Genomic DNA, 25125 nt, shown 5'->3' with positions numbered 1-25125 from the left:
TGTATGCAGGATTCAGATCAGACAGGTATGTATTACCAGATTACGTCAACCTATGGGCCAAAGTTGCATACTTACATTTAGTTTATAGTTTATGTGCATTACATTTTTTATGAATGCAAACAGACAGTGATTATACTCAATACAAGTTTAGTAAGTATTTATCAGTATTGATATTCTTCGATTCAGATTCAGTTATTCTTTCTAGCTTATTACTTGTCAAGCTTTGTAGATCACCTTGTACTCTTCACCCTTCCAAGTCCTAGCGAGGGAGTATCAGAGGTAAGGCCTAGCAGCAGTAGTTAGTAGTGTGTGTACATGGAGCCGCTCAAGATTAAAGATGTCTGGGAGTTTGTTAGTTTATAGTGTTTGTCCGTTTAGTATTAGTTTATATTTCAGTTGAGGGATTTTCCTTTAGATAGAGTTTATGATTTTCAGTTTATGTTTGCTTAGAGTTTTTATTTCAGTTGATTGAGATACTCATTTATGGTATCAGATTCCAGTTTATTAGTTAGTTTTATTTTATTTTCCGTAGCACCTTTTCTCGGGCAGTTCTAGGAGAGGAAGTGTTACATATTATTTTGAAGATTCGAGCAAAAAAAGAAAAGAAAAAAAGATATTATAAAATTAATATCAAAATTAATATTATAATATAAATAAAAAATAAGTATTCTAAATAATTAATATTATAATATAATTAAAATTAATATAATTAATAGTATATTAAATATTATATTTTATTATATTATATATTATATTATAAAGTGGCGTGAAGATGGCGTGAACATGGAGGAGTAGGGTTCCATATATATATATTATAATATATAAAGGTTATATGGGGATGGAATCAGGGCCGGCCCTGAGATGTTAGAGGCCCTAAGCGAAATTTTATATAGGGACCCTATATTTAAAAATAAAATTACATGTAATGAATACAAATAAATTTATTTTACTATATAAAAACATTCAAAATTTTCACAATAATAGTTTAAAATTTACAATATTTCACTTTGAATTTAGTCTTCTAGCATTTTTAGATGAAAAATCAACAATTAAACTATTACAATCAATTGGTTCTAACATATGTCTTTCAATAGACACCATTGCCAATCCATTTAATCTTTCTTGTAACATTGTTGATCGAATGTAAGATTTTATCAATTTTAACTTTGAGAAACTTTGCTCTGCAGAGAGTGATCAAAATGAGAGTAATGATGTACAGACTGCGACTCTTGGGGCACAAGGAGCGAGTAGCAATATGGGGAGCTAACTTCTGAAGGACTTCATGGCCCTTTGGGCCCCAGAGTTTAGTGGAGGGGTGGATATCTCGGCTACTAAAATTGGATGTTATCTATAAAAAATAATCTACGAACCATTAGATGCACTGACACATAAAGGGTTCAATTAGCCACCTTCTTATTGAGAGGCGACCCAGATAGGTAGTGGGAGGTGGTCGACAGAGATTCATCAAGGGAGAGCCATCTTGGGCAGAGTTTTAGGAGACTTTAATGAGAAATATTTTCCTGATTGGATAAAGGAACAAAAGATGTATGAATTAATTGAATTAGCACAGGGTAACAAATTTGTGGCTCCATATGAGGCAGAGTTTACCTCTTTGGCCAGATTCGCTCCGAAATTAGTATCCACCGAGGCTAAGAAAGCTGCCAAATTCCAGAGAGGATTGCGGGCATAGGTTCGTCATGCATTGGTCGATGCCAGGATCACATATTATTCCACTGCTATGCAGAGAGCCTATGCCATTGAGAGAGATAGACAGGAGTTAACGGTTGGTCAAGGATCATCTAAAAATGTTGGATCTTCACAGGGCCAGGGCAGTGACAAAAGGAGAAGATGGGAAGCAGGCCCAACGGGGAGTACCATAAAGGTTCCGCCCCATCAGACTTGTGGGAAGATATATAGAGACCCTTGTCGCTTTCCTAAAGGAAAAGTTTTCTTTCTGTGGGAAGGTAAGGGCACACTGCTACTGGTCTGGTCCTTACCCATGGGGTAATTTTTCTTCCCGCCCATTGGTCTTATGACACTCCTATAAATACCCCTTATCGCAGGGTTTTACTATGCTTTTGCCCCGAATCTAGGTTTTCTCTGCCACGAGCTTTTCTTTGCCGTAAGGAGTGTCAATAATTTCTGGGAGTGTCATTAATCCTCCCAGAATAATACCCCTATGAGGATTAATGACACTCCCATAATAGTTTAATTCAAGTTTTTAATTAAGTTAAATTATTCAATAAATTCCAGTAATGAGTTTATATGCCAGAATATAACAAGTTAATCATGCCCATACCATAAATCATAATTCATAGAATTTTTGTATTCCAATATATAGATGAAGATCATATCATGTTTAGCATTATTTTATTATGACATGATCAACATTATTTTATGAGATTATGTGCATACATTTTGGTATGAGCATTGAGCATGACTTTATATGCAGCACTACATATCGTGTGCTAACATGTATGTGAGCATTACATTGCATTATGTGCCAGGCGGCTTAGTCTGTGGGGATCCCACCAGTTTCAATTTCAGCTCAGTTTATGAGTTGCTTGCCTGGTGGCCACTAGGGGGCTAGGGGCATATTGTCCACAGTATGTGCTTACAGTTTTTATGTATGTAGGATTCAGATCAGACATGTATGCATTATCAAATTACATGGGCTTATGGGCCAAGGTTGCATACCTGTATTTAGTTTACAGTTTATGTACATTACATTTTTTATGAATGCAAACAGACAGTGATTATACTCAGTACAAGTTTAGTAAGTATTTATCAGTATCGATATTCTTCGATTCAAGTTCAGTTATTCTTTCTAGCTTATTACTTGCTGAGCTTTGTAGCTCACCTTGTACTCTTCACCCTTCCAGGTCCTAGCGGGGGAGTACTAGAGGTGGGGCTTAGCAACAGTGGTCAGTAGTGTGTGTACGTAGAGCCGCTCAAGATTAAAAATGTTTGGGAGTTTGTTAGTTTATAGTGTTTGTCAGTTTAGTATTAGTTTATATTTCAATTGAGGGATTTTTCCTTAGACAGAGTTTATGGTTTTCAGTTTATGTTGGCTCAGAGTTTTTATTTCAGTTGATTGAGATACTCATTTATGGTATCAGATTCCAGTTTATCAGTTAGTTTTATTTTATTTTCCGTAACACCTCTTCTCAGGCAGTCCTAGGAAATGGGGTGTTACAGTATTGGTATCAGAGCGGTGTTTTGAGAAGTCTCCTGTACACACATAGGATGTTGGGCAGAGTTAGGACTTGTGTTCGTCAGTTAGATATGTTGGCCCAATTAGCAATATTTTAACCCTAAGTGGTGATGCAAGAAGATGAGTAATAGAGGTGGACGGCCCCATACTCGCAGTCATGTTGGTTCTATTCTAGTTAAAGTTCCAGCATCCACCCCAGCCACACCAGGGGAGTCTGGTAGTGATCTACGGCAAGGAATGGCCGAGATGCGAGGTATGTTAGTAGGATTGATGAGGGTGGTAGATACCCTAGTTACTAATTAGGTAAATAAACCACAAGTTCCCCAAGAAGTAGGAGATAGTAGAGGCGATAAGCTAGCCATTCCAATAGCTCCAGTTGTGGAGATAAATATAAGGAGTCAGCTATTAAAGGATTTCATGGCATTTCGACCGTCAGCATTCCATGGAGGCACAGATGCAGCAGCGGTTGAGAATTGGATGTTATCGATTGTACAAATGATCGTCGAGTGTGACTTAGCACATTTTTATGCAGAGGTGATGCCGAGAGATGATGGAAGACCACCCGCCAGAGGTTGGTAATCAAGAACCCACATGGGTCGAACTTTAGCAAGTATTCAATGACGCTTATTGCCTAATATGGGTTAAGGACCAAAATTTTTTTGAGTTTAATGACTTGGTGTAAGGTACCAAGACTGTGGCCCAATGTGAAGCAGAGTTTATAGCCTTATCTAGATAGGCCTCAGAGTTGGTGTCCACTAAAGCAAAGAAGGTTGCTAAATTTTGGAGAGAATTACGTGCTGATATTTGCCACGCTTTTGGAGGAGCTCAGAGTGTGGATTATACCACAGTAATGAGTGGAAGATGGCACAAGTGGCCAAGAAGGGAGCGGGTACATGATAAGAAGCTATTTGGGAGACTTAGAAATTCTTGATGTTAGGGATTTTGGTTTGATCCTTGGCATGGATTGGTTGTCATGGCATTATGCAAGAGTTGACCATCAACAGAAGATTATTGACTTTGATCTAGCTCAACAGCCAGTTCAGATATATAAAGGAATCAAGCCTATGGCTACGATTCCTATGATCTTAGTGATGAAAGTAGAGAAGTTGATGCGTGATGGATGTAAAATTTACCTAGTTTTTGTTACCTCAGATGAGGGAAGCAAGAGGAAGTTATCCGAGATGCCAGTAGTACGAGATTTCTTAGATGTTTTCCTTAATGAATTACCAGGATTACCTCCTCGAAGAGGAGCAGAGTTTTCTATTGAGTTATTGCATGGTACACAGCCTATTTCTAAGGCTCCATATCGAATGGCACCTGATAAGCTAAAGAAGTTGAAAGCCCAGTTAGAGGAATTAATAGAAAATGGTTTTATCCAATCCAGTTCATCCCTATGGGACGCACCAGTATTGTTCATGACAAAGAAAGATGGATCTTTGAGATTGTGCATATATTATCGCTAGTTGAATCAAGTGACAATGAAGAACAAGTATCCTTCACCTCTAGTGGATGACTTACATATTAGATCAGTTGCGAGGAGCTAAGGTATTCTCGAAGATAGATTTGAGATTGAAATACCACTAGGTGCGAGTTAGAGATGATGATATTCAAAAGACTGCTTTCAGGACTCTTTATGGACACTGTGAGTTTATGGTGATGCCATTTGGGTTAATGAATGCTCTAGTTGTTTTTATGGATTTGATGAATCAAGTTCTACATGAGTACCTAGATTGCTTCATTATTGTCTTCATAGATGATATTCTAGTTTACTCACCTAATGTGGAGAAGCATACAGAGTATTTTACTTTGGTACTATAGAGGCTCAGAGAAGAGTAACTGTACGCCAAGTTCAGTAAGTGTGAGTTTTGGTTCACTCCGATTGGATTTCTAGGTCATGTGGTGTCTGGAGATGGTACTTTAGTGGATCCAGACAAGACTAAAGCAGTTATGGAGTTGGCCAAGGCCGATGATAGTGACAAAGATACGTAGTTTTATGGGTCTTGCTGGCTATTATAGGTGATTCATTGAGGGATTTGCTTGTTTATCTTCCCCTATGACTAAGCTAACAAGAAAAGAGAGAAGTTTGAATAGAATGACCCATGGGAACGTGCTTTCCAAGAATTGAAGCAGAAGTTGACTACTGCACCAGTGTTAGCTATATCAAAAAGTGGAGAGAAATATTCCATTTACAGCGATACATCCCATTCAAGTTTGGGTTGCGTATTGATGCAAGAGGGTCGAGTTAATGCTTATGCATCCAGACAATTGAAGAAACATGAGGTGAATTACCCCACTCATGATTTGGAGTTAGCAATGGTAGTATTTGCAATGAAGATATGGCGACACTATTTATATGGTGAGAAGGTTGAGATTTATACAGATCATAAGAGTTTACATTATCTTCTATCACAGAAATAATTGAACATGAGGTAAAGATGTTGGGTTGAGTTATTTAAAGACTTCAACTGTGAGATTCTATATCATCTAGGAAGGGTTAATGTAGTAACCGATGCTTTGAGTAGGCAAAGAGCTTCTATGGCTACAATGATGGTTCAAGAATGAAAGTTATTGGAGCAATTAAGTGCTCTATCTATTTTAACCCCAGAAGATAGTACAGTGATGAGTTGCGCTTATATGAGGGTGCAACCCAAGTTATTTGATCTACTCAAGAACTAGCAATCAAAAGATGAGAAGTTGGCACAGATTTTAGTAGATAGCGAGAAATTTTCTCCTTTGGGATATACTCTATGGAGTGATAGTATACTCTTATTTCAGGGACGTATTTGTATACCCGATGATAAAAATCTTAAGTAAGAGATTTTGAATGAAGAAAGATGTAGCCAAATATATTTCACAGTGTTCAGTATGCCAACAAATTAAAGCGGAACATCAGAAACCCGTAGGTTATTACTTCCATTACCTATTCCAGAGTGGAAGTGGGATAATATTGCCATGGATTTTGTGATGGGTTTACCTAGGACTACTAAAGGCTATGATGTTATATGGGTGATTGCCGATCGCTTGACTAAATCAGCCCATTTTCTGCCTATTAAGAAGACTTATCCCTTGAGCAGATTTACAAGAATTTATATTGAGGAGATCGTGAAATTACACGATGTTCCATCTAACATTGTATTAGATCGAGATCCTTGTTTTACTTCTCATTTTTGGGGAGCTTTGCATGAGGCATTGGGATCTCAGTTGAAGTATAGTAAGACGTTTTATCCGCAGACAGATGGTCAGTCAGAGAGGACTATTAAGACTCTCGAGGACATGTTGAGAGCTTACGTTTTAGACTTCTAAGGTAGTTGGGATGAGCATCTACCGTTGGTGGAATTTGCCTACAATAATAGTTTACATTCAAGTATTAGAATATCCATATGAGGCTTTGTATGATCGACCATGTCGATCACCGATATGTTGGGAAGAGATTAGAGATAGGGCTTTATTAGGTCCTGAAATCATAAAGCAGAAGACAAAAAAGATCTGAGTGATCAAAGCTAGAATGAAAACAGCCCAAGACAGACAGAAGAGCTATGCAGACAAGCGGCGACAAGACCTCGAGTTTGAGGTAGACGACCATGTTTGGTTGAGAGTCATGCCTATTAAAGGTGTGTGAAGATTTGGCGTAATAAGGAAGCTTAGTCCCCGTTACATTGGTCCATTTGAGATTTTGAGACAGATATGGACTTTGGCATATGAGTTAGTTTTGCCACCTCAGTTGTCCATGAAGTATGTGCCAGATCCTCAGCATGAAATTGATTCCCAAAAATCTAATTGAACTCACATAATAGTTTAATTCAAGTTTTTAATTAAGTTAAATTATTCAATAACTTCCAATAATGAGTTTATATGCCAGAATATAACAAGTTAATCATGCCCATACCATAAATCATAATTCATAGAATCTTTGTATTCCAATATATAGATGAAGATCATATCATGTTCAGCATTATTTTATTATGACATGATCAGCATTATTTTATGAGATTATGTGCATACATTTTGGTATGAGCATTGAGCATGACTTTATATGGAGCATTACATATCGTGTTCTAGCATGTATGTGAGCATTGCATTTCTTTATACGCGCCAGGCGGCTTAGTCCGCGGGGATCCCATCAGTTTCAGCTCAGTTTATGAGTTGCCCGCCTGGTGGCCACCAGGGTGCTAGGGGCATATTGCTCACAATATGTGCTTACAATTTTTATGTATGCAGGATTCAGATCAGACATGTATGTATTATCAGATTACGTGGGCCTATGGGCCAAAGTTGCATACCTGCATTTAGTTTATAGTTTATGTGCATTACATTATTTATGAATGCAAACAGACAGTGATTATACTCAGTACAAGTTCAATAAGTATTTATCAGTATATAATACTTTTGACCATACCAGTTATAGTACTTTGGTCAAAAGTATTCTATACGCAATCCACACATTCGGAAAACAACAATCCATCGTCTTAATGTAGTTTAATACTTCAATTGATTTCTTGGTCTCTTTTGGCAAACATCTCACAACTTTTAGCTTAGAAAATAACTCTTGTCCATCAATATCTGAATCCGACTTATACCTCAAAAATTCTTATAACTTATCACACGATCTCTTCAAACAATCATAATCTGTAGAATATAATTTTTTCAAATCAAATATAAATACAAAAACATTTTCATATTCTTGAAGTTGTTCAAACCTACACTTAAGTGAAGAAAGATCTTGATCAACTACATATAAGAAATAATCAACTCTAAAAGATTCTTCAGCTGAATGTGTTATCTCATCATTAACATTTTCATCAAATTACTTTTTTCTATGAATAATACTTTTTTCTTGAAAAGCAGGTTCAATTTTCATTTGAGTAGCAATTTCTTTAGCAATAATCATCTCAGATTCAAATCTAGTTTCTCTATAGGTTTCAAAAAAAGAAATTTGTGCTTTCAAGTAACTTATAACAACATCAATGACCATATCCTTTGCAACATTTTTCTTACTCTATTTATAGCAGACAATATATTATACCAAATAACCATGCCAAATAAGAACTAAAAATCCATAATGTCATGTAATAGACTTTTAGCATCTCGAAATGCCTTAGGGTCATCACATATTTGAAAGTAAAGCAAGATCGCTACGGGGCAAACAGCGTAGTTCAAAAATTTTGAACCTTACCCCGATCCCGGCGATTGGATCAACGTCGAAATCAAATCATTCACAAACAAATAAATAAATCTAACCTTTAGATTATCGAGTCGTTCGCGGATTCGAGCCGTCCAAGCGTCCGGCCTCTAACTCGTGATACGCGGCACGCGTCCGTTGGCAAGGAGAGCGGAATAGGAGTGCTAGCTCCTTCTCCTTTGCGCGGCTTGTGTATGGACGGTAAAAGAACACCCACGTTTCAAATCGATGCCAAAAGAAACGGGGAAGAGTGAACGGCAATGCGTTTTTCAACTCTTGAAAAACGACACCAAAAATCACCACTATAATGGGCAACCTATAAAAGGATATTTATAATGAAATATCCTAGGGTTTCTAAAACCCTAATGGATTGGGCTAGCCCATTAATTCTAATTTAATTAGAATCATAAGTGGGCTTATTCTAGTCCAACTAGAAATATAATTAAATGGCCCAATCCTTTTATAGGTTAAATAAAATATTATGGCCCAAATCTAATTCAAGCCCAAATATATTTTATTTAATATTTGGCCCAAATCTAATTTGGTCCAAATATAATATTTAATATTTGGCCCAAATCTAATTTAGTCCAAATATAATATTTATTTTAATATTTGGCCCAAATCCAATTTAGTCCAAATATAATATTTAATTTAATATTTGGCCCAAATCTAATTTAGTCCAAATATTAACTTAAGCCCAAAAATATTTTATTTCCTATTTGCCACTCCAACAAATAGAAAATCATTAAATTAGAAACTCCTTCCTAATTTAATCAAATGCCATTTTTAGAAAACTCTTTCCATTATGACGACTCCTCGTCATATCGACGTCATTACGTCTATTGGTTCTTTTCCCGTGAGAACCTACGACGGCACAACTTCTTGCCGAAGTGTCCCACTTAACCATACGTCCACTCTCCTGGTTTAAGCCAGGGACCGTGCCTATTGCGTATGACTCATTAGGCTTCCGAATATGTTGGCAATGTGTAGGTACGAACACATAAGACAAGATTGGCCTCTAGCAAGGCGTCATGCCTACCCAATTATTCAGAAGGATTCATAATCCGCAAATAACCTTTCACGAGCATGGTTACCGTGTAATACGATCCTCTCGTCAATGCATCTTATGTGATCTCAAGTATGGCGATGTGTTGCTTGATAATGATCACATGAGTTTTCTTCGGTCTTTCGGATATCTTCACTTAATAGAAAGTGAATCAATAACTCCTTATTGATCTCTTTCACCATGGCCATGGATTTAAAGTGAATATCCACCGAAGGCGCCTTAGATACATCATCCTCTATCAAGGGATAGACGAGTCCCATCTTGGCTATGCACCCATCTCCATAAGCCTCATGATATACCCAACGATCGCCCACGTGCAGCCTTTGTCTAGGCCCATCGAAACGATGTCAAAGCATATCGGTCTTCTTATGAGATGACCGTGACAACCTCAGGTCCAAGGATTAGTTACACCCATCTCGTATGAGAATTCCATCAACATATAACCAAAATGGATTCTCGTGGCGAGTCATGTCCAGTGACACGTTCTCCAACATTGGTCACCTATGTACTTGTCTAGGCATCCCCATGCCTATGGGTGTGAGACCCCATTGCTATCACATAGCAAAAACATAGCACATACAAGTCTTACCGCAATTGTCAATGTCCATTCTTGACAATGCTACGACTTGGGACGTTTAATGATGTCTATAAACTGTGATGCATCATCTCACATCTTTATAGATTATTCACAGTATACATCATATGGACTTCTATCTAGTTTCATTTGGTTATTACAATAATAACAAGAAACTAATAGAATGACTTCTTGTGAATTTGAATAACTCCTTATTCAAATAATAACATGATTACAATTGTCAGTGTACAACATGCCCAATATGATTGGGTCTAGAGCACCTACACTAACAATATTTCCATCAAGTGAGTTAAAGTAACTTTTATTTGTGGAGTTTGAAATCTGATTGCTTTAATACTTTCAACTCAATTTTCCCAACATGTTTGTGATAGTGGCTTAAGTGTCAAGCCTTCCACATTATCTTTCAAAACTTTCCATCGTTTTGTAGATGATGAAAACAATATATATAAGCATTGCACAATTCCAAATAAAGATTTAGCCTTTATGCAGGAATTTACCATATCACATAGTGCAAGATTAAGACTATGACAACCACATGGAGTGTAAAAAGCCTTTGGATTTACTTCTAATACTCTTTTCTGCACACTTTTATGCTTTTCTTTCATATTAGAACCATTATCATAACCTTGACCTCTTAAGTCACCAATCTCAAGTTCAAGTGTTTGTAAAGCATTTATCAATTCATCAAACAATCCTTGCCCCGAAGTATCATCTATCTTAAGGAATCCTAAGAAAAACTCTTCTACCTTAACTGGACTTGCTAAGACATTTACACATCGTATGATTAGAGACATCTGTTCTTCATGACTTATATTTGTTGTACAGTCAAATATCACTGAAAAATATTTTGATTCTTTAACTGTTTTAAGATTTCACTTTTGATCTCACCTACTAACATGAGTATGAATTCATTTTGAATTTTATGGCTCAAATAATGATAGTGAATTTCCTTTTCTTTAATACGTCGAATGTGTTCTTTCATAATTGAATCAAACTCAGCAATCATTTCAATCAAAGCTAAAAAATTCCCATTATATTCTTCATATAATTTTTCATTACTTCCACGAAATGACAAATTATTCTTACTAAGAAAGCAAACAATTGAAATTATTCTCATAAAAACTTCTCTCTAGTGTTTTTTTATCTTTGTTAATTTGATCTTGCACAACTTTATCAATTGTTAAATTCTTTTGTAATCGTCTTTCCAATTCAAACCATTTTCTCATGTTATCCATGTGCCCATTATTTGTTTCATGGATTTTTAGTTTAGAATCAAGATTTTTCAATTACTTGTCCCTTCATTAGCTAATTGAATATAGTTTCGTTCTTATTTAAATAACTTGCAACAAAAATAAAATAGTTTATCTAATGAAACGGAGTAGATTAATCATTTTCTATCACTCCTTTCACCATTTGATAAATGACGAGTGTAATATGTAGAAGCAAAATGCCTATTTGCTGAATCTTTAGGAAAATCAACTACAGGACCTTTTTCTACCAACAAGTCTATAAAATTTTGATAAATTTTTTTTCCAATTATTTGGATCAGTTACATCCAAAGAGCAACCTAAGTATTCTGTATCAACATTTTTATGTTCTTGCTCATTTCTATTTTTAGTATCCCCTAATTCATGTTTGTAACACCCCAATTCCCGAGAGGGCATTACGTAACGTAAGATTCCGGGAATATAATTTTTTTTCCAAACAAGCAACAGAAATCCAACACAAACACCGTTCCCCGAAGATCCCGTTACACCTTCTCAATATATCAATTATGAACTATCAATAAACTAAGACAGGTTCATCAACTCAAATGCAGAAGCTAGATAGAAACCTTAACAGGTCATAATCGAAACCGAAACCACTTTATTTATAATATAAAGTTGCACCAACGCTTACATGATGTTCTCAAAATAAATAACATAACTAAAAGGACATAATATAAAACATCCTCTAATCACTGTCACTTCTCGACAATTTCTTTTCCCTTCGTACCGCTGCCTTCACCTGGAACGTTTGAATATTCCAGGGACATAGTCCAAATTAGATGCTGAATCATCTAAGTAAGAGTTCAAAATCAGATTTTTTATGAATGAATGCAAAACATGAAATAAACCAATACACCAGATAAGCCCTAGCCCAAGAGAATCCCACGCGCTTAACCCTATCACGGAAAAAGAGCAAGCTCTCTAAAAGCTATGCCACCATACTGACTCGACGACGCGACGCGATTCTAGCTTAAATGGGACTGTCAACGCATCTCACCAGAATACGTTCCCACCTTAAGCATCCAGGAACCACCATACAATCCCAACTCCAAAACTTCACATGGACCACCTAGTCATCCTAGTGCAACTTCCCTGGCCAAACGACCTGGCACGGAAACCAAGGCGGCTATTCTGACATGCACACCAGCATCATATACCCCTATTATTCCATCATGCCCTTGGAGAATTACGGCTACACTATCCAGACAACATCCTAGGCTGACATCTCACATGAACAACACTGTATGGACCACCTAGTCGTCCTAGTGCAACTTCCCTGACCAAACGGTCTGGCACAAAAATCAAGGCGGCTATCCTGACATGCACACCAGCATCAGATACCCCTATTATTCCGTCACGCCCTTGGAAAATTATGGCTACACTATCCAAACAATATCCGAGGTTGACATTCCATACGTACACACAAAACTCAAGACAATGCCATATTTCACAATTCAATGCATTATATAAATAACATTTTATAAAATGCAATGCATCAGTTCAAAACGTTTAGGGATGAACCTCCCTCATAAAAACCAACCCTCACCGGTTACCATTTCAATGCACAAAACCATTTTGCATAAAATCACTACATGTTCAGATAGAACAAGAACAATAAATCAAGTTTTGGAGGCGAAGACTCACCTTGAATATAATTCAGAATGCCTCAAAATTCGCCCAACCTCAACTCCGGTGCCAAGCTTTTAAATACTAAATTTCGAGCCCCAACACGTTTCTCGAACTTCAAATAAATTTCTAAAATCTTTCAAACTTTGTATTATTTTTCTTCCTCTCATTTCTCTCGTTCTTCTCCTCCGTGCTTCGTGCGCCTTCATCTCCTTGCACCCAATGCCTATTTATACTCAACTTGTGTTTGGCCTCCAAGCATATATATTAATATTATATATAATACTTCATTTTCTATCACTCATATATCCATTTTATAATTGCATCATCTTTAGCCAAAGAGCTCCTTGGCCTTCACGATAGACTTTCCCCATTCTTATCTATACATATAATAATTACATTATATACATATTTTATCTTTCTTGGAGCTTGGCATTCACGCACACTTCACATACACTTCACACACATAAATAGATATATTATATTCAGGAATTTGGTCTTTACCCATTCCCTTGTATATTATATATGTATGTATATATTTATGGTAGATTCTTGCCCACCACGCACACACTCACAGACTCACTTACATATATATATATAATTTCTATAATATATTATGCATAATATATAATTTATTAAAATCATTATAAATTTCTCAATTAAATTATTAATCCCACTTTATGCATTGCCATTATAATTGTACTCTCAAATATTAATTTTATTTAAATTAAAATACCAAAATTTCAAAATTAATAACTCTAAATTATTCGATAAAGACATTTTGCCCTCCGGGCTCTCACGGGACCCTTGATTCATCTCAAAATCATTTCAGGGTTGATCCTAATGCAAAATCAGAGCTCCCTCAACGTTCCGTTGACTTTCTGGAATTCCCCTACGACGATTCGATTTTTCAGCCTGATTCACAGCTGTACCGAAAATTATTCCCAATCCAATTTCTTTCACCACTAAAAATCATAACTTAAATCACTTGTCGATACTATACCATTTTCCTTGGCTATCTAGGGTCCAAGGTACTCCCTTTGTCTAATTCGGTCGCCTAAAACTGTGATCGTGTATCCTATAGCCTCATTTTTTTAAAAATTCCACTTGTACCCTCTTCAAATATTATTTATAGCCTCAAATCATTCCCAACTATTACAATTTTATTCCTCTTTATCTACTACCAAATTATCACTCTTCATTTTCTATTGTAATACTAATATTTCTAGTGACAAACTTGTCTAAAACTCTTGCTTGAGATAGAATAAACTCTTGAGCTTTTTTTTGTTTTTTTCTCTTTTCATTTCTAGATAAATATTTTTTAGTAGACATAATAAATTAATTTAAATATAAAAATTAATACAATATCAAATTCAAATGTAATTGAGGAACAATCGAACCTAGATAAATCTGATAATTGAAATTTTGAATTAAAATTTGCCTGCAAAACAAAATATTAGAACACAAGAGATAGAATAAAAGATATGTTATATGTAGAGATTAGAGTAGAGATAAAACAAAAATTGTTATAAATGTGTATATATATATATTATATATATCTATAATATCTTCTTATTTTCAAACCCATTACCGGACCTCTGGTGCTAAACTGTTAGTGTGATGTGTGCTAAATGCTAATGCTGTGTATTGGCAGTATTGCTATTTGCTATGTCGCTCAATAGTCAATATCTGTGTTTGTGTGCTACTGTGCTTAATAAGAATTACCATACAAAAAGAAGAAAGAAGAAGACGAGAGGGATGCTAGATGCAGTCGCACGCATGCACTAGAGGCTGGAGCAATAACAAAATGGAAATGAAGACTTCTTTCTTGAGTGAAAATTTCATTTATTACATATATTATTATATAATATTATATATATATATAAGTGGCATTGGCAATGGTAGCCCGAGGAGAAGAAGGGGTGGTTTTCAAATTTCTTCCTACAAGCGCAATCATGCACTTTCAGCCTGTCGCATACATCAAATCAATTTATTATCTTCTTTTCATTAGTTTAATTTTTTTAATTTAAAATTAATTAAACATAAAATGAGCCCAAACTAATTTTAAATGGCCCCATGCCTACAAGGCCACCTAGCCCTATGCCAACAAGGCTAGGACCGGCCTTGGTAGGGGGGCCCAAGCCAAGTACCTTGGTTACCTACCCTCAGGGCTGGCCCTGGATGGAATTGAGGAGAACATGGAATGGATGGAGGAGGCAGAGACTTGGGCGACCACCAAAGGGAGTTAAGGAAATTAAGGAGCAAAGGCTGTGCGGCCCAAGAAGGGAATTAACGAAGGTTGTGCGGCGCAGGAAGGGGTGGTAGCAGATCCAACACCCAGATCTAAAACAGATCTGGGATAGAGAATTTATTTCTTCTTCCTTTTTATTTAATTAATTCTCTTATGCTCCCATTATTATTTTGGATTTTAATTAATTGCATCATGAACTAATTTTACTTAACTAAGGTTTGAGATAAGCTTGTTATGAATTAATGATTTTTATTGATTGGGCTTTCTTTCGTTATTTCAATTATTTATTACTTATTCTTAATGCGATTAAGTGATTTAATCATCATTTAATTGATTTTGTATTATGATTTGAGACTGAGAGGTGATTTTCATAGCAAGTTGAAGTAATAAATTTCATAAGATAGATAGTTGATAAGGGATTTGATACTTGAATCTTATAAGGGATAATGAATTGAAACTTAACTATGAATTTCAATTTATTATAACTATTGGGCAATAGGTTGATTGTTAATAAATTGAGATTTAATTAGATTAGTAAATCTTAGGAAAGAAGCTAACCAATTTCGATATTCACCTTATTGAATTGATGGAAACCCAATTGATTGAAAATTAAGACGAATTAATAAGTGGATTCGAAACACCCTCTATTTTATCTAAGTTAAGTTATTTTTTTTAGATTTGCGGTTAATTTTAGTTCTCATTTGTTTAATTTATTCAAATTCATCTTCATTTTATAGTCTAAATAATATTAAAGTTAATCCAATTTTGGTACTTAATCCAATCCTCGTGGGATTAACACTCTACTCATTCATTATATTACTTGCGCGATTCGTACGCTTGCGAATTAGTCTAACAGTAATTGATAGTATTTGTACAGTTTTCAGGAGAAAGTGGTTATGGGCGGTGAATGAATTGCGAGTGACAGATTGTCATCGTAGTGTCGTCGGCCACCATACATTGAATACACTCGGCGGCAGAAGAGGAGCAAGATTGATGTCATGGTGGACATGGAAGACGAAAACAAATCGCTGCCGGTAGAGGGTGAGAAGACAGTGCCACCCTTGGCATCAGCTAGGACAAGAGAGAATGTTCCTATTCCTAGCCCGGACAGTGTAAGGGGTATGGTGATGCAAATAACGGCTGAAGTAGCCGAGCATCACCTAGACCAATAGGGGGTCGATGATCTTAAGCCCCCTAAGGGCTACAATGACTACATACAATTGCAGAAAAACATCGAGTAAGTATAAAATGTCAAGAAAAATTTTAATTATTGTTATATTTACATTGGTAATACAATCTCAAGCTTATAATAATTATTGGTTATTGTAGGCGTGACACAGGTTACATTGTCCATCTATTACCTAGCGACTTGCGTTCAATATAGGATGTTAAAACCTGGATAGAGGGGACTCACATTGACAGCTACTTATGTTGCGTTCGACGACTAGGAGATACGTAGGCTCATACTATATATGATACGAAATACGCTATCATGACCACTATCCTATTTGTAAGTGTTAAACACAAATCTTAGGTTAAACCCTTTTTTTTTGTTGCATCTATATTTGGTCCATAGCAAATATAACATTTTCCTCCTCTCTAGGCACTTCTGAACAAGTGGTGGACTGAGAAATTCACAGGCAAGCGTGTTGTGCTTTTTGCTAAAGTAAAGGTCCTAGACGGAATATGTGATCATATTCATGGTGTTAGTGATGAGACTAGGCTTTGGTGAACAGTGGACTTAGTAAATGTTCACTTATTTTATTGATGGATTAACTTCCAACTAATGTATTCTCAAAATATACAGGTCTTGATCCCATGCAATCTGAGGAATAATTTCCATTGGGTCATAGCCATCATTTTCCTGAAAGAGGACAAGGTTGTTATGTACGACTCCGTGGCGACTAAGGACGAGAGTAGGAGGGCCAGGGCCAATAACATCAAGCCATTGGTGAAACTCCTACCCATTCTCCTAACTCGCAATGGATATTATGACCATATCTCCACAGCTGCCACTACACACAAAGAATGAGTGTTGGAGCAACTCGATCCCAGCATGGTGAACCTGCCTCAACAACCGAACGGGTACTAAATTAAAATAGAATATTCAATTTATTATTGAGTGAAATGTTTGTTGTTGTCATTTGAAGTTTGATAGAATTTGGTTATTTCTAATACAAGCACAGCTGCGGAGTGTACGTTATTAAGTACATCAATGACATCATGAGGTACACCGAGGATTAGTGGGTGACAAATCAGAGCCAGGATGAAATGCGTACCCTCCGCAGGAAGGTTGCCATGTATTTGTATAAACATAACAGAGTAGTTGATACTTGTCTGTATATGTAATTCATAATTTGTTCATATGTTTTTGTATAGGCATAACAATGTAGTTGGTATATGTAATTTGTTCATATGTAAAATGTATATTATGTTGATATGTAATCAATATATTTAGCAAGCTCTTGTCCAAAATGTTGATTTTTGTACACATGCCCGTGGAGGACTATACATGTACAAAATGATTTGTGATCTTGATTTGATTAACTTGCATTGGTGTATGACATATTTATTAACAAACATGAAGTTTGTTGTGCATTCTAGGCCCAATTTTGTTTGTTTCGGGCTGATTTGGCAGGTTAAACCATTTCCGGATTTAATGTCATTAAACCCGGAGGTATTAGACCCATAACGGTTTTAATAAGCCGTTTAAGCCCGATCAGGGTTTAACCAGCCTTTATATGCATAATATAGTATTAACCCGGTACGAGTTTTATAGGCCTATTAAGCCAGGTCAGTGTTTAACCCGTTTTTATACGTATAATATAGTATTCAACCCGGTATGGTTTAATAGGCCTATTAAGCCCGGTAAGGGTTTAACTCGCCTTTATATATTATATTTAATATAGTGAGTTTATATTTATTGCTAAGTGTTTTGACCAAAAATTATTCCACATAGTGTAAACAAATTGATAAAGAATTTATATATATAGAGAGAGTGTGTGTGCAAACTTTTGCTGAAAATTTATCTCTTGCTAACCCTTAAATCTGTTGCATTTGATTTGAACATTATTTGAACTCACTTTTATTTATTTATTTATAATGTTTTTGGGTGGGGAGCTCAAAATGATAATAAATTAATATTTTATGCAATAATGTAAAATATTACTTAATATAATTATATTTTAAAATAAATATTAATTTGATGCAATATAGTAAAATATTTTATTATTTTCATAAATTTCTTTATTTTGATTTAATAACTAATTCGATGTTTCAACCAAAAAAAAAAAAAAATCAAATGGAAAAGTCGATTGCAAATTCGGTCCGTAATTACTAACTGAGGTATTTCAGTGGCAAAGTTGGTTAGAAATCCACCAACCGAACATTGTCACAAAATTTGTGGTCAAAATTAGTTGCACAATTAGTGACAACAATTTCTGTTGCTGAATCGGTTAAAAAAGAAAAATGGTTGTAAATTTTGTGGTCAAAATCGGTCTCATAATTACTGATTGAAGTGTACATCGCAAAATCGGTCCAAAAATAATTTGGTCGCCAATTTTAAAAATCAGTTGTTAATCCGTCGCTAAGTACCGATTGATTAAGTCGATTGCAAAAAATCGGTTGCAAAATCTCGTTTTTCTGGTAGTGACAACCATCAAGTGCTAACTTAAATGGTATGAAGTTACATTATTGTGTTAAGAGTCCCTAGGCCTAGCTCCTTCATTCTTCATTTAGGTTCCAATGTGGTTCTTTACTATGGGTATGGGCGAGTTTAAGAGATAAAAAGGACTTATGATGCAGCCATGGAACCCTATTATTAGGGTTTTTCTTTGGGTGTTCTTGACCCTATTAAGGTCAATCTAGGCTCAAGTTAACCCTTTGTTATTAAAAACACCAAAAAAGAAAAACACACACACACAAATATAATTAAATTCGATTTCAAAAAACTTGCATCTACCATCAATGTCCCCAGAGATATATCAACACTTTGCCTTGCAACCCAGTATGTTACATAAACCATTTATTTACAATCACATTTGAATCAACATCTAAATCCTCAAATTCTAATCACCAACATCATGATCAGCAGCACAAAACTCTTCAAAATGAAAAGCAAGTGGCACAAAAGAGAATTTCATTCCCAACATCATGTCTCTTGCTTAAGAAAACATATGCCTAACAAAGCCATGAGAGGTATGGGCACTGAAGGTCTAGTATCACTTTCCAGCATGAGCCTGCAGGTATCAAAAACCTTTGTTTCATCATAATAGGATCAGAAACAACCAGCCTTTCATGTGGGAAATATCGACAACTAGGATGATTTTGTCTAAACAAAAGTACAAGAATTCAAATGGACTTCAGCATCATCTAGACCAATTATGCAACTATGCAAGGATGGAATATAGTAGATTATCTGCATCTGCCATCTTTAACATGTTAAAAAGTAACTACTGAATCTAGTATAACTAAGCACAGTTTGTCTCTATATATAAGCTTGATATATACAACAAAAGTTACATCAAGTACAAAGCATGTGCCTTGTTTTACATGATTCCGGTAACTAGAAAGTTCACTAAGTGGAAGCCTTGTGAGCGTGTGTGTCTATAAATACATGCTCCACTTGCGCTTCTTTCAAACGATACCCTGTTATTCTTTGAGAATCACCACTACCTATTCGATTTCAGAAACCTTAAATTCCTAAAGACACACAATTGGAAACATGTTCAGCCCAAAGAAGCTCACTACGATGGCTAGAAAGTGGGAGAAGGTTGCTTCCATGGGGAAGAAAAGAAGTGCTTTGCCAGTATTCGACAACAATGAGACTGCTGACACTTGCAAAAGATTTTTGATGCCTAATAAAGGCCATTTTGTTATCTACACTAGTGATCAAAAGCGTCTAGAAATTCCAGTATTGTATCTCGGAAATAAAATTTTCCGAGAGCTCCTCAAGATATCTGAAGATGAGTTTGGACTGCCCAAAGATGGACCAATCATATTTCCATGTGATGAGGTCTTGATTAAGTATATTGCATCGCTTCTTTCCATCAATGCAAGTTTTTGCTCGTCAGTGTGTTTCCATCAGGAAGCAAGCAGCCAACAACTGTTAGTTTATGGCTAATGAAATCATATGCACGCGTATTATGGATTCTAGCAACAATCCGCACACAAAAAATATATACATCCCATGTAATCAAGTTGTGCATGAACTGTACATTAAGAATAGTATATGCTACTCAGGCTTTCCTTCGCATCCAATTTATTGTCTTGGCGAAATTGAGTTTTTACTTTCCAGGCTTTCGGCAAAATTGAGTCTTTCCCTTGGATGCTAAACCGCTAATTTCTTGCTATATGTACATTTCATCACAGGCTGGTATGGGCAAACTAGATTTGGAAACCAAGGTAACTTACCTGGTAGTGAAAATAACTGCAGAATTAACTGTACAAGGGGTGGGGTGGGGTGGGGGGTGCCTTAATCACAGAGCTGTGAAATTTGTGGTGACGAAATGATCGCTCACAGTGAAGGAAAAAAAGAAAAAAAAAAAAAAGGCTAATGGTGCCTAACCCTCTGAAGTGTTTTTAGAGGTCAATATCACTTTTTCTTACAAGTTGTCCTAACATGATAGAGATGACAATTTTCAAGTAAATTAAAAATTCTGACATTTAATATGAAAATTTTAGGGCTTGACCCCAACTAAACAAAGCATTAGCAAAAATGAAGAAAAAAAATAGCAATCATTTCAAAGCTTCAGCCTGTATGTACTAAATAACATTTTTTCACACGGAAATTATTAGTAAATTTTGACCGTACAACATCAGGATGATTTATTTCTAAAATCTTAACAGAAGTAAAAATAAGGCCTTTAGCATAAACATTCAAAAATTCAAAGGAATCTTCACTGTCCTAAAAAAATTATCATCAAAAGATTTTTGACATTTCAGTTGCTACCAAAATTATGTTAACTAATTATTATATTCAACAAGGATAAGATCTATATCGTCCTTCTTGTCCTTGTCTTTAAAATGTTGACTAGAGAATATAGTACAGCTAAGCACATGGCTTGTCTTCATATGGTCTCATATACAACAAAAGCTTCTTTTGCTACTAAGCATACTTGTATTTACGTGACTCTAAGTAGAAGAAAGGTTCATTAATGTGAAGGTTACAAGTGTGTGAAAATATGTGTTTATATATATATATATATATATTATATACACTTGCATTGCCTTCTACAGACTCGAGATTACCATTTTAGTTTTCTAAGAAGCATCACCATTGTTTCTTCTTCTAAAGCATAAACTCTTACAGACAAAATAGAAAATCATGATCAGTCCAAATGAAGGTCGTGACAATGTCGAGGAATTGGGAGAAGGTGGCTTCTGTTGAGAAGATTAGAATTTCTTAGCAAAGATTTGACAACAAAGTGAATTCAGAAAATTGTAGGAAATTTGTAATGACCAATAAAAGCTTCTTTTTTTTCAAAAAAAAAAAAAAAATCTATACCAGTGACCAGAAGTGTCCACAAGTGCCACTTTTAGTGTGATACTATTATATGGCTTAAAAACAAAAGGCATAGGCATTGAAGATCTAGTATAAGTTTCAAACAATGAGACTGCAGGAATCAAAGAACTTTGTTTCATTACAGTAGGTCCTCCTGGAATCAGCATCCACTAGCCTTTCATGTGGGAAATATCGACAACCCAACCTGTACGACACTTGGAAGATTTTCTCCTAGCAAATACATAGGTCTTGCTCATATATAACCTTCCAGAAAATAAAATGGATCTTCAGCATCAAATGCAACTATGCAAGTATCATCTTGAGACACCGACTGGTTTGTCAGTAACTACTAAAATTATTGGAAAGTGTAAGTGCAACCAAGATACTATATATCCTGTCTCTGCCATCCTCAATTAACTAACCACTGAATCCAATATTACTAAGCACACATTTTTGTCTTTATATAAATTTCATATACAACAAAAGTTACATTAACTACAAAGCTATGTCTTGTTTTACATGATTCCAGGTAACTGAAAAGTCATTAACTGGAAAGTTACAAGCCTTATGAGTGCATGTTTTGGCCTATAAATATATGATAAACTTGCATTTCTTTCAAACAATATCTTCTTACATTTTGAGAATCATTATCACCTGTTCGCTTTCAGAAACCTTACTTTCCAAATATACACGGTAGGAAAAAAATGATCAGACCAAAGAAGTCACCACAATGCCTAGAAAGTGGGAGAAAGTTGCTTCCTTGGGGACAAAAAGAAGTGCTCTGCCAGTATTCAACAACAGCGTGACTGCTGACACTAGCAGAAAATGTTTGGTGGCAAATAAAGGCCATTTTGTTATCTACACTAGTGATCAAAAGCGTCTACAAATGCCACTACAGTATCTTGAAAATAAAATTTTCACAGCTCTCCTCAAACTATCTGAAGATGAGTTTGGATTGCCAAGAGATGGGCCAATCACATTGTCATGCGATGCAGTCTTCGTAATGTATGTTGCCTCACTCATACAACGGGGTATAAGTAAAGATCTAGAGGAAGCTTTGCTCCTTTCCATCAATACAAGTTTCTGTTTATCACTTTCTTCCCATCAGGAAGCAAGCAGCCAACAACTGCTAGTTTGTGGCTACTGAAACAAAATTGTAGAAGAAATCAATCTAATTCTTTGTATATTGAAAAACTGATACAAGGGCTTTCTTATAGACATACACTCTTGGACCCTAAAGACTCCTACTTCAATACTACTCCCTAATATCTCTCCTAATTTGTAGAAAGAGATCAGTTTACAAAATACAATAAAATAGAAAATAAGAAACTGAAAACTGATAATACATATGGATAAATACTAAGAGAAGATAGAGATAAAAGTCTTCCTTTGATAGGACTCTCAGGAATATGCTATTGCCAAAACTCTCCCTCAAGTTGGAGAATGTATATCACTCATCCCTAGCTTGGATACTAGGTCTTCAAACTGTGCGGTAGGCAATCCTTTTGTTAGAATATCAGCCACTTGACATCTTGATGGCACATATGAGATATTGAGGAGACCTGAATCAAGCTTTTCTTTGAGGAAATGACGATCAATCTCAATATATTTTATTCGGTCATGTTAGACCGGATTATGAGCTATATTGATCGCTGACTGGATATCACATAACAACTCAATGGGTCTCTGTACTGGAATTTTTAGATCTTCTAGTACTATTTGCAACCATAGAAGTTTGCATACTCCTAGAGCCATAGCTCGAAACTCAGCCCCTGCATTTGATTTGCTACAACTCCTTCCTTCTTGCTTCTCCAAGATACCAGATTACCCCCTAGGAACACACAATACCCAGTTGTGAATCTCCTATCAACTAGAGACCCCCCATAGTCAGCATCCACATATCCTTGAATCTTTAAAACATCTCCCGGGGTAAATAAGATTTCCTTACCTAGTGTAGCTTTAAGATAATTCAAAATCCTCCTTACTGCTTGCATATGTTCCGAGGAGGGATTATGCGTAAATTGACTTACAAGGCTCACTGCGAATGCTATATCAGGTGTAGTATGTGAAAGATAAATCAACTTACCCACCAGACATTGAAACCTCCCTTTATCTATCATCTCATCTTTGGTATTTGCTTGCAACTTTAGGTTCGGATCCACTAGTATCTAGATCCTTTTCCTCCTAGAAGCCCTATTTCTATAAGTAAGTCCATAATATACTTTCTTTGTGACAAGAATATGCCATCTTTTGAGTATGCAACCTCAATGCCCAAGAAATATTTCAGCACCCCAAATTCTTTAATTTCAAATTCTTTAGCTAAGTTCTGCTTTAAGATTACCTGTTCAGTAGTATCATTACCAGTAACCACAATATCATCCACATATACAAGTAAAACTGTCATCAAATCACCATGATACTTGATAAAGAGAGTATGATCACTTTGATAATATCCCATAGATAGCATAGCTTTAGAAAACTGGCTGAACCAAGCACGTGGAGATTGCTTTAGCCCATAGAGGGCCTTTTCAAGTCTACATACTCTTCCTCCCCTTTCTTGGTGAAAACTAGGAGGTAGTTCCATATATATCTCCTCCTCTAAATCCCCATGCAAAAATGCATTTTTCACATCAAATTGCTAGAGTTGCCACCCATGTATTGCTGCCAATGAAATAAGAACCCTAACAGAAGTCATCTTTGCGACCAGGGCAAAAGTTTCAAGGTAATCAATGCCATAGGATTGGGTGTAGCTCTTGGCAACCAACCTTGCCTTGTACCGGTCAAGAGTACCATCAACTTTGAATTTCACATTAAATATCCACCGGCAGCCAACCAGCTTAACACCTTTGGGTTTGGCCACGAGATCCCAAGTATGATTTTTGTTAAGTGCCCACATCTCCTCTAGCATAGCTTCTTTCCACTTAGGGTTCTTTAGAGCTTCTGCTACTGATGTTGGGATAACAATAGCATCCAATGAAGAGAGAAATCCTTGATGGCTAGATGATAGGCGATGATAGGATAAATAATTGGACATGGGATGTTGAGTACATGATCTAATTCCCTTCTGGAGAGCAATAGGGAGATCAAGGTCAGTAGGTTCGGGGCATGGACTGCACTTTGCTGGAGCATCATCTTCACTTGATGTAGGTTCCAGGGCTGGACAAGGGACTGATAATTTGATAGGCTACTGAGTAGAGATGTGCCGTCGTCTTTTGTAAACAAATGGAGAACCCTTGTATCGAATTGGAGATAGCTGGGAAATGACATGGGCTGGTTGATGGTCACTGCTAGACATTGGGAATAAAGGCTGGTTCGTTATGGATGGGCAGTGAAGTTCCAAAAGGCTGGTTTCTACCAAAGGAACAAAAGTTTCAGAGGCTGGATTTTCGCTAAAATTAGGCTCCCCCTGACTGCTGGTTTGAAA

The 25125-nt window shown here is 36.1% G+C and overlaps 2 protein-coding genes and 1 long non-coding RNA gene across 3 annotated transcripts; 2 read left to right on the top strand and 1 right to left on the bottom strand.

Annotated features, from left to right (window-relative positions):
* Positions 1-11900: 11900 nt before the first annotated feature.
* LOC127801368 (uncharacterized) lies at positions 11901-13117 on the bottom strand. Its single transcript, XR_008023026.1, has 2 exons — positions 12967-13117; positions 11901-12061 (listed from the first exon to the last, which is right to left on the bottom strand). It is a non-coding gene; the product is annotated as an uncharacterized LOC127801368 (long non-coding RNA).
* Positions 13118-19949: 6832 nt separating this feature from the next.
* Positions 19950-20321, top strand: LOC127802214 (auxin-responsive protein SAUR68-like). Its single transcript, XM_052337925.1, has one exon. It carries the CDS (start codon positions 19950-19952, stop codon positions 20319-20321), a length of 372 nt encoding a protein of 123 aa, XP_052193885.1.
* Positions 20322-22431: 2110 nt separating this feature from the next.
* LOC127802213 (auxin-responsive protein SAUR64-like) lies at positions 22432-22848 on the top strand. Its single transcript, XM_052337924.1, has one exon. The coding sequence runs from the start codon at positions 22432-22434 to the stop codon at positions 22846-22848; it is 417 nt and encodes a 138-aa protein (XP_052193884.1).
* The last annotated feature ends 2277 nt before the right edge of the window (positions 22849-25125 follow it).

Source organism: Diospyros lotus, chromosome 5 (genome assembly GCF_014633365.1).
Source record: "Diospyros lotus cultivar Yz01 chromosome 5, ASM1463336v1, whole genome shotgun sequence".
NCBI lineage: Eukaryota > Viridiplantae > Streptophyta > Magnoliopsida > Ericales > Ebenaceae > Diospyros > Diospyros lotus.
This window is presented reverse-complemented; position numbering and strand designations above follow the sequence as displayed.